Below are 10,880 nucleotides of genomic sequence, written 5' to 3' on the forward strand. Positions count from 1 at the left end.
CAACGATAAGTATTCGTTTAGTTTTTATATCGGAATTATTAACATGTATTTCTTTTTGTATTTTTTTCTATTTACCCCCTCATACAAAACATACGCACTAACTATCAACATTATAACCCCATCCCTTGCTAATTGTATCACGGTTCCCCCAGCAGTCCCCCAGTTAGCCTAGCATCGCGAAAAAGACGTCAATGGCAAATATCGAGTCGACAGCACGCTCCCCACAGAGTATACACTCCTCTCCCCTCCCACCCCCCACCTTGATGTCCGCGATGAGCCTGGCGGTGGCCTGCCCCAGCAGGCGCGCGCCGCGCACCATCTCGCCCGCGTCGGCGGCCGCGCCGAGCCGCTCGCTGGCCGACAGCACGCTCTCCACGGACTGCGACACGCTCGCCTGCCCGCGGCGCTCTGTTCAACGGTGTTATAATATAATAAAAATGAAAATAATCCAAAACAGCATTAGGGGCACCATAAGGAGTAAAGAAAAACGTGAGAGAAAAGCAAGTTATAGTGGCGCCGTAACGCGTTACGTAACGAAATGGTATATAAGAATTAAATAAACAAAAACAGAGAAGACAATATAATATAGTGAGCAGGCCACTCACCCAGGTCGCAGTGCGCCAGCAGGCGCTCCAGCTCGTCGGAGACGCGGCGCGCGGCGGCCGCCAGCTGGTCGACGGCGGGCGCGGCCGCGGCGGGCGCCAGCTGGCACGCGGCCGCCAGCCGCTCCACCGCCTGCGCCACCTGCCGCGCCGCGCTCTCCAGCTGCGCGCGGCACGCCGGGCTGTGCAGCGTCGGCGCCACCACCTGCCGCGATGCATCACATGTCACATGTCACTCCAACAAATATTAACCAGCAGCAAACGCTTCGAAAAATGCTATATCCTATAGTGCTGGCATCGAGACACAGAAAATAAGGAAACTTAAAATGATCATCTCCCCTGCAAAACATACATCTCTCTACGAACAATCTATCGCATTGGTCGTCGTCCCCTCACCTTGGCGCAGGCGACCAGCTGGCTGGTGGCGAGCGCGCAGTGCGTGGCGGCCGCTATGATGGTGTTCTGCAGCGGCTGCTCGTCGCGGCACTGCGCGGCGACGTTCTTCGCCTTCAGCACCAGCGCGGCCGTCGTGTTGGCCACCGCCTTCGCCAGCGACAGCAGGATGTCCTGTCATGGAACTCATGTTGTACACTGGGTGATTTTGTACGGTACATCTCTGTCTTTTTCAATAACAATTTCCGCTTACCGCTGGGTTGACCCAGGATTCGGAACTCAATGGACTTTTAATAGGTGAGAATCTGACATCCCTTCCCCGTAGGCCGTGGGTATCTTATGAAGAGTTTCCTACTTGAAAAAAAAGGTCCACCCAGGATTTAAACATAGCATACACTACATAAAAATGTAGCTTTTTAATGCTCGTCGAATCGGTCAAGAAATTTTTGAGTTAAATTGTACCAGACAAACAAAATACTTCTATCTTCTTATTATATTCGTTTTGACAAGTCACTTACTATAATCCTTGCAAAAATTTATGTCATTATCTCCATATATATTACGTAAATACAAATGTCACGATATTGAATTCATACATAAACCGATTCAGATGCCCTTAAATCTTTGTCAAGTTAAAATAATATGCAACACCCCTTGGGGATATTGAAGTAAAACATGGGGCATATAAAGCAATAATAATTGCATATTTTCATTATTTACATCAATCATTCGTACATCTATGTCATATTAATAAATGTATAGAAAAGTGTGTTTAATATATGAGAATTTCCGCCCTTATTTCTATGATCAATATACCTAATGCATCTGCCCTACAGACCTTTATATTTCTTATGTTAAGAAGCTCATATTATAAATATCACTATTCATACAAGAGATCTATATTATGATTTAAATACAAGGACTAATTTAATAAGTGATATTTAATAAATTTTCAAGATCCTTTAGAGAGAAAACTTCTTATTGCATATAAATACTTGACCAGTGTTGTGAATAATGCCTTGACCTCTCAAAGGATCTGGAGGCCTATGTCGTAGCAGTGGGAATAAATATGACATATTTGTTATAACGATATATTCCAGGCCATATTAGAGTAGCTAGAGTTTGTTTATAGTAAAATAGTTGCCTATGTCCATGATATTATCACAGAATACGTTAATTACGAATAAGAATTAGATGATCAATTCAAAATCATCATCATCTAAAACATAGACATGTTAAATAATTTTCGATTTATTTGTGTGAAACATTACTGGGCTTACTATAATTTGTTTTTATAAAATAACTGTTAATCTTCCAACGAAGGCACTTCTGCACTATCTACTCTATGACGATATGTGTAGACAAATTAAAAAAACAACTATGTACAGGGTGTGGTTAGTAATATATATATATATAAAGCTCTAATTATTTTTGTCACTACATTCACTTTACAGACAGTTAGTCGAAAATAAAAAGTCCATTGTAATATAAAAAAAGCAAATGTATTAACAAAAATAACACACGGACGGCAAGATTGTAAGTACAGACATGTGGCGCGCGTACATTTGACAACGTTCGAGTGAACGGTGACCCGCATTCATTTGTAATATAATATAATGAGCATATATTGTAAAATGTTTTAAAAAAATTATTGAAATGTCCATAGCCAGATGTTATCAAATGAACGCACGCCATATACAATTGTATTACGAGAAATAAGAAGAAGAAAAAAATAACATATTTAAAACGTAATTTAAAATATTAATTGCCCATCGGAATATCCCTATTTGCAGATTGATAAGAATAATAAATAAATAAATAACTCGTCATAATACAAAAAAACTATCATGATTATTAAAATTAATAAAAAATTAAGTTTTATTCCAATAACTAACGGTTACGCAAAATTAATGAAGTGCATTACAAAATTGTGCGTTTCGTACTTCTATATTATGTATGTTATACTGAAAACAACGCATTACAAATATGTAATGGACATAATATAATATATGTGATGTATATACAATGAAAAAAATATGGCAAACATGAGACAAAAAAACGCTACAATACCACGCCATTTGTAAAAAAAAGTGATGATAAATATAGATACAAAATAAAAATAACATCCGAATACGATACAACAAAAAAAAAAACACCTCAACCAATAAAAAAAATACTTAACTCTACAAAAAATTAAACAGAGAGCTGCCATCAATAACAAATAAGTTCAAAACCAATAAGTTAGTATATGTATTTTTAAATCAATTTAGGAACTTTATTGTTAGTACTTTTTCTTTTATACTTTTCAATTCAGACTTCTAATAAATGCTTAATGACCGAAGCCATTTCCACGCTTGCTTATTATTATATTAAGATGTTTTTTAAACCATATGATAGCCTCTACATTACTTATTTTACATTACTCTTTTGTTAATGTCGGTTATATTATTATCTACCAATTACTTGTCACACAAACAATGTCCGCGATGGATTCCTAAACTACTCAACCGATTTTAATCAAATTTGCACACCAGGTGCAGTTTGATCCAACTTAAAAGATAGTTAGGATAGGATAGTTTATATTATTTCAAATACGATAAATGACTACCCGGGCGGAGCGGGGGCGCGCAGCTAGTATATACATATTTTTAAATATCGGGTTAAAATAATCGGTGTTAGAGTATTATCTGATAATATGTACCTTGAGTTTCTATTTACACCCTAACCCAGAATTGTGTTACACATGTTTTAGCAAAAAAAAAAAAAAAACAGTTCTGTGATATACTGTTTGTAGGCTTACGTCACGTGAATACATTTAATTTCCATTATTATATGATATTCGTATTACTCGCAAGTGTTGAAAATGGCTCCCTCAATAACGACTAGATTACCAACTAGTGTCGTTATTAAATCCGATATATAGTTCAATATTCTACTACAAAATTTCCATTATAAGTCTCGCAAACTTACAAAAATCTTACCTTAAAACTAATAAAATCTCAATTGTTATTTCGAAGTCTTTTTCCCTAGTGCCTTAAAAAGTAAAAAAAAAATATCGTAAGAATATGTAAGGAAAAGGACGGCAATAACAATTGTCCGAGTAAGAATTAATTATAAAGTGTATTGACCCGCACCGTTAATACTAAATTAGACTCTAATACAATTCTACTAAAGTATAAAATTGTTAAAGTTATAGTGATTATAAGTTTGTATGTAAAAGGATTCGCTGCCGGCACATTACACGTGTAATAAAAAGGCAATAATTATTATAAATATAACAAATCGTATGTCATTTAAAGGTGCTTTTATTGTGTGGTTAAAGCACACCCATGTTTATTTTAAGAATCTGAGATAAAATATTATATGATTGTCTTTGAAAAGCCGCCAAGATTACAAAACCGAGTCTGTCTTTTATGCTATTCTCAAAAAACGTGAAAGTTGGAATGCATTGTCAAAATATTTGCGAACGGACACAGACAGGTGGTCCGTCTCGTCACCTACCAAGTGAACGTTTCAGAACATTTCCCACCATCACCGTTCCCATCCGCGTCAGCGCAACCGATCGTTCTCAACAGCCACTGTACCAAAATCGCGAGCAAGACGAAAACTAACGCCAAAATCAGCAGAATATTCAACCAGTTCTCCCTGAATATCGTTTTTAACTCTAGCTCTAAGCAGATGCATCGCGCGCAGCATTTGAGTTCGGTGCGCGGACACCGTCTCCTACAGAACTGGCAGAAGCCGCGATGCTTCTCGTCAGTCGCCAAAAACGTGGGGTTATAAAAGATCCTAATTTCCGTTTTCCCCTTGGACACGGGCACCGGCGCGGAGTTATTCAATTGGACCACGGTCGTCCTGTCCCTGCGCTCGCTCGTGTAATATTTCTCGCTACGTTTCACAAACGTTTCGAAATCATCGCGCCGTTTGTAGTTCAGTTCGTTTTTCGTGAAGCTCGCCTCCGCCTTCTGCACGTACGTCTCGGTGGTGGTCAACACGCGGTTGTACTTGTCCAGATCGAACAGTCTCATGTTGAGCGAGCCGGCCACCTGGACGTCCGGCCCCGTTTTGGTCGCGTCGTGCTTGATGCTGTGACACTCTATCTTCCTATCGTTGTATCGGTTGAAACGATCGTTGATATCGTTTTTGTCCGTTTCGTTCGAGAGGAAGAACTTCTCGCGCAGTGTATCGTTTTTGGCGCGACGCTCCAGGTTCACGTTCGGATTGCTGTCGAATTTATAATTGACATTGGCGTAGTCGTGGTGGGCGAAATCGTTTTTGAAATTGTAAATTTGCTCGTTGAGGGGTTTCGGGCGAAGCGCGGGCGTGGGCGTGGGACCGGCCGCGTTGGGAGCGTTACGTTTCCCGTTGCTATCGCCTAAATAATCCTGACAATTGTGCAGGATATCATCGACATCGTTGCTGGCACTGTGGTCGCCGACGAGCGACGCCCTCGCTCTGTGGATGTCGGTCAAGGTGACCGGCCGTGTGACCGCCACGTTACAGTACTCCAGGCTCCGATAGTAATCGCTATCCGACTCCTCCTGGATCACATCGAGCATCTTGCCCCAATCCTTGCTGGTGTCGACATCCTCGTAGATACCGTCATCATCGAACCTATCATTCGGCCTATCCAATTGGCTATCCTTATAATGAACAGTCTCATGCAAGTCGACGTCGAAGTCTGCGCCGTAACCGTGTCTCTCCTTGCCGAAGAACACTTTATAGAAATTGTCGTAGCAATAGTTGAGTTTCCTATAGAGGTAGGACTTTTTCGCTTTGCTCCGCTCGTCCGGCGCGTGCGTGTCTGTCTGTCTGTTTACCTGCGTCTCCTTGTCCTGCGGCGTCTCCTCGCCGATGGTGTAGAGGACGCTGGTGGAAGCCTCTCCCACGCGGGACGCCGCGTTCAGTAGGCTCTGGCGAGGCTGGAAGGAGGATACATGGATTTTATATTCATTATTTATTTTTTTTATAAATTTACTGTATACAAACGGCGATATTACGGGCGACCGAAACGCTAGGCGTTACAGTCGCGTTAAAGACGCAGGTTCGAATCCTGCTACGTGATCAAAAAAATTCTCACGATATTTTATATGCTAAAGCTTAATAGTGGTGTTAACTCTTCTACAATTAACTCGATATAATTTATGGAGATGAAATGAAAATCTGTCCGTCTGCACGCCCTCACCTCCTTAGTCTCTGGCTCGGCGGCCCGCAGCAGGTCGGTGAAGGCGCTGCACAGTTTGCGGGTCGCGTCCAGCAGCCGATCACCGTTGTCATCATCGTCCATGAGCGCCGCTATCATCTGCACACCTGGTGATGACAGGCGGGAGTCGGGTATATGGTTTGATCAGTTTTCAAATCACTATATAATAAAAAATACTTATTAATGTTATTTTCACGTGGATTCGATACTCTACCTTTGGTCATTTCGGGTAAGTTTGTTGTGATCGTCGTAATTGCTGCACCGACTGCGGTGTGATCGACTTCTTCGGTAGGTCCTGAAAACAATAGCAAAAATTTTATAATTTTCTTTTAATATAGAAAATTTGGCAATAATATCCAAACATACTATCGAAAAGATTTACCATCCTTCTGTCGCAGTTGGGTAAAGAATATGAAAGCATCACGTATTGGAATGATATTGAAAATATTGTACTGTTGTGTCTTTGTTATAGTGTATAGCGGGTTCTACTATACTTCAGTATTGGTTATAGTGTCACTTGTAAAAATGAAGCTTTCTTTAATAATTTTATTATACGATTAACATATTATGTTCAGACAAATATACAAATATAATACGCTGGCTTTCCCCCTCGACTTTATCGGCGCAGTAAAAGGAAATTCCCGTTGAAGGAATGAGATATATCACAGCGTAAGTAGCGCTAGCCTACCAACTATCATCAGACACTAAAATGATATCTTAAAAATCATTCCGTTGCGACGTGAAAGAAAGACAAACAAAAAACCATATAAATTATTCATTAAATAAGAGAGAAAAAGATAAGGATTCGAGTAGAACTGAAACTGATATAATGTCAATTTATGTTGTGTCTTAATCTTGCAGAATAGTGTAGTGATAGTGTTAGAGTATGATAGGGCCAAAGTGTAAGTGTTATAGTGTGATAGTGTTACAGTGTGGAGTATAGTGTATATCCTAAAAAAAATCATTTCCAAGATGCGAAATGGATATTTGTTTTTCGTCCGTCCGTCTGTCGCAACGCACGTACCGGCCGTGAGCGTGACGACCTGCGCGGTGGCCGCGTTCATGGCGGCGATGTGCGACGTCACCACTTGCTTGCTCGTGTCCAGCGTCGTCGTCTTCCAGCGCACGGAGCCGGCGTCCGAGCCCAGCGCCGGCAGCGACGCCTGCGTGCGTGCACACATATTGGTATTCCACAATTAAACAATATTCACAAAGACCTGGGTAACACATGCAGATATAAAAAAACTAACAAAAAAATTTATAATATCCTTATTTTAATGTGATTTAAATTAACCTTGGCTTCTAAACAATAGACATAATTTATATATATGTAATTATTTAAAACTTAAAGACAGGGATGTGATAAAAACGACATCATAGGCAGTCCTAAAAGTCCACGTAACAAAAAAATCTTAAAGAAAAACACAATTCAGAAAAAAAATGTGGCTAGAATTTTTGAAGTGGAACTTCTTTAGAATCGTTGTGATTTCAAACCTGATGCAATGGAAAAAATGACAGGTAAGAAACACAAATACAAAAATGTGTAGAATGAAGTCTGAAAAGAATGAGACAGAAATATACATACTATTTTATTCATTCTTTTGTCGATTTACTGAAGTTTTACTTCTATCCTGTGTGAATCGCACATACACCTTTTTTTTTGCTATACATACCCTGGTCAGGCTCTCCTCCGTCTGCTTGATCACCTCCCGCCCGCTGGTGATCGTCGACAGTAGCGCCCTCTGCGGCTCGCTCAATATCGATGTGACTTTCGTCTGTTGCACTTGCGACGCCTATAATGTTATTTCGTAGTGCTACAATCTCAATTTTTAATCTGTGGTTGCGGTCATGTCTAGGCTGAAGTACAGTTTCGTGATTGTTATAAAAGAAATTATAAAAATACTGGTTAAAAAACGGCATAGTATTATTAAAATGTTATTTTGAATTCTGAAATAGACGTAAGACATTTTTATTATTATATTAAACAGGATGAATTTAAATACATATTCAACAAAATTGTACTTCAACCATAAATATATTAGTATGGTTTGATTGTCTAGTTTTTTCATTGAAAACACTTCATCATTCAAACAACAAGTCTTTAGCACACAATCCAATAATATCATTAAAAAGAAAAACGAGACTGGAAATTCAATAAATTCATATTTACTTGTATGATACAGACCAGTCACTACATAACCGAGAAATTGCTAGCTGCGACATATATTTATATACTGTTATACTGTATTCTAACAAAAGATAACTTCTCTGAACAATCTTAACACTGAGAAGGACCTGTTTTTTATGTCATAGCGGTCTTTAACCGGACGGTGGTTAACCTGATGGTAAACAATCACCACACCAGAGGAAAGGCCACAGCAAATGCGTTGCCCGCTTTTAAGGTGTCGAGGGATAAGAAAATTATTGAATATGGGAACAAAGGCTCAGACGAGTAAAGGTTAGGAAAGGGATAAGGTTACTAAGTGTTTAGGTGTGGTCATAGTTATATAAAGTGTTTAAGTGTGGTCATAGGTATGCTAAGTGTTTTCAATGAAACAATTTAAGTGGAAATAATATCAAAATCAGGTACCTACACAGACGACATCGAACACTGACGAGTCCATGTTAGTGTGCGTGAACAGAATACAGACGATCAGTTACAAACACATATACATTCGGTTAGTGGTTAGTAACGGTTAATGATGGTTAGTTGTTTAAAATTGCAGGACAATGTTATGATAGGTTATTTAATTGTTAATAAGTCTAGACTAAATCGCTAATCTGTTAAATCGAATACTGGTTTAGGTGTAAAAATAAGTAGGTTATAAAATCCAACGTTATTCAATTAATTATGACTAGCAATAAATAGTGTTGGTGGTGCATTAAGTTTTCTACTGAAATTGTCAAACTTTTAAATAAAAATGCTATTTAAAAACCCAAATCTATAAGTGTCATACTTTCTCAGTAAAGTGTCTGTGGCGACCAGCTGACCAGCCGCACAACCGGTTCTGCGTGCTGGTCAGCTGGTCGCCACATGTCCCAGAAAAATCATGAAGAATGAATTCATTCAATTATAATGCCAAAATGACAAAGCGATGGCCACAACAAAGCGAAAAATCTAAAGCTGATTGCATGATATAATATAGTAAGGTGAAAATAAATGGAGGTAAACATTATGTCAAGAACATTTTAACATAAGTTTAGAATAGGACATAAACCACAACAACTATACATTAATCACCGATTTACTTTCACCTTTACCACTAAGCCCCCCACCATTTAACCATTAATCATATCCATTAATCAATCACGCCACCACCTGTCCATGCACAAACAAACAAACAGAACAAAGAAGCAGACAAACGAAAATATATAATATATACTAACAGCGGGCGGCGTATGGCCAGTGATGACTTGGCCCGAGACGGTGGTCTGCTGCGCGCCCGTCATGTGCCCCACCGCGAACGACTTTGCACCTACGCGGTACGCAATACGGTCACTAATTGCTTGGCAATGTTTTATATAATATATGTATGTCATACTGCGAGTGGTATATACAATATACATGCATACTATGCGACACTAACTAAAAGTAGGTTCGATTCAGCGCCATCTTGTGACGTCATCACGTGATAAGCGTTGATCGAAACGTTTCAATAATCGTATTAAATAAGGTTTGTCTTTTCATATAAGAGACGGAGAAAATCAATGAAAAAAAAGTATTAACGATTTAATCTATAAAATGTCATTTGACTCGTGATTGTCACGTAGAGATACATAGACATAGACTTTCCTATTCTTAGTTGGATCGCATAGCATGCATTGCAATATATTTTGTTTTCAAGTGCCAAGTTCCATACAGAAAGGATATTCCCACACCACCATTGGCATACGGGATACATAATATTTAATATAATTTGTTCCTTACCGTGCCCTTTTTCTATTTCAGGTGTCTCAATACGGTGTCTCAGTACGCTTACGATACCTTACAATCTGGGACTCGAACCCAGGATCAAAATGAATGTGCCACCTTTGATATTCTAGGTATGTTTCAAAGAAAATAAATATGTTTCACAGTATAAGCATAAGATATTATTTCTTCGGTCATAATATATTTAATAAATCACGCATATTTCTATAAATTACGGCAAATTGGTGCTACATTTACAAAGTGTTCATAGACAGAGATCAGCAGATTTCATAGAAAAAATAAAATAAGCTTCTTGCAAACTTGTGTAAATCGCAAATTTATAATAAAAAATTTTTATACAACGTGTAATATTTAAAACGCAATTCTAAAGAAAACAAAAACCAAACAAAAAAACAATTGAATAGTACTTATTTAAGAATGTGTTTAAATTGGAGTATGGATAATTACATTTTATTTATTCCTAATCAGGAATCGAACCTGGTACCACCCTATACGTCTATACAACGATAAAGAATTGCGTTTCGTCAGTTACACGCACAAAAAGCCAATTTCACATTCTACCATATCCTACCATATATCATAGAGATTTCTACCAAATGCTATTCTATTTCTCCCATTTTCTACCACATACCTTCAGCGCCGGGTCGCAGCACGGCCGGCTTGGCCACAGACTCCGTATTCACTTTGCCCGATTTGAATGTGTCGTGTTGTATTATATTTGCTCTGAAAATAATTAGTTTATGTTTCATTA

At 38.8% G+C, this 10,880-nt stretch overlaps 1 protein-coding gene across 1 annotated transcript in view; it reads right to left on the minus strand.

Annotated features, from left to right (window-relative positions):
* The window catches only part of LOC119839380 (talin-1), a 50,905-nt gene that overhangs the window by 9,228 nt on the left and 30,797 nt on the right, over positions 1–10,880 (minus strand). The window contains exons 13-22 of the mRNA XM_038365648.1: positions 10,761–10,852; positions 9,586–9,674; positions 7,872–7,991; positions 7,223–7,361; positions 6,413–6,493; positions 6,181–6,305; positions 5,816–5,917; positions 999–1,169; positions 606–807; positions 260–408 (exon numbers count right to left, since the gene is read on the minus strand). Of these exons, the coding sequence (XP_038221576.1) occupies positions 260–408; positions 606–807; positions 999–1,169; positions 5,816–5,917; positions 6,181–6,305; positions 6,413–6,493; positions 7,223–7,361; positions 7,872–7,991; positions 9,586–9,674; positions 10,761–10,852 (1,270 nt within the window). The remainder of the gene's footprint in view (positions 1–259; positions 409–605; positions 808–998; positions 1,170–5,815; positions 5,918–6,180; positions 6,306–6,412; positions 6,494–7,222; positions 7,362–7,871; positions 7,992–9,585; positions 9,675–10,760; positions 10,853–10,880) is intronic.

Source organism: Zerene cesonia, unplaced genomic scaffold (assembly GCF_012273895.1).
Source record: "Zerene cesonia ecotype Mississippi unplaced genomic scaffold, Zerene_cesonia_1.1 Zces_u014, whole genome shotgun sequence".
NCBI classification, from domain to species: domain Eukaryota; kingdom Metazoa; phylum Arthropoda; class Insecta; order Lepidoptera; family Pieridae; genus Zerene; species Zerene cesonia.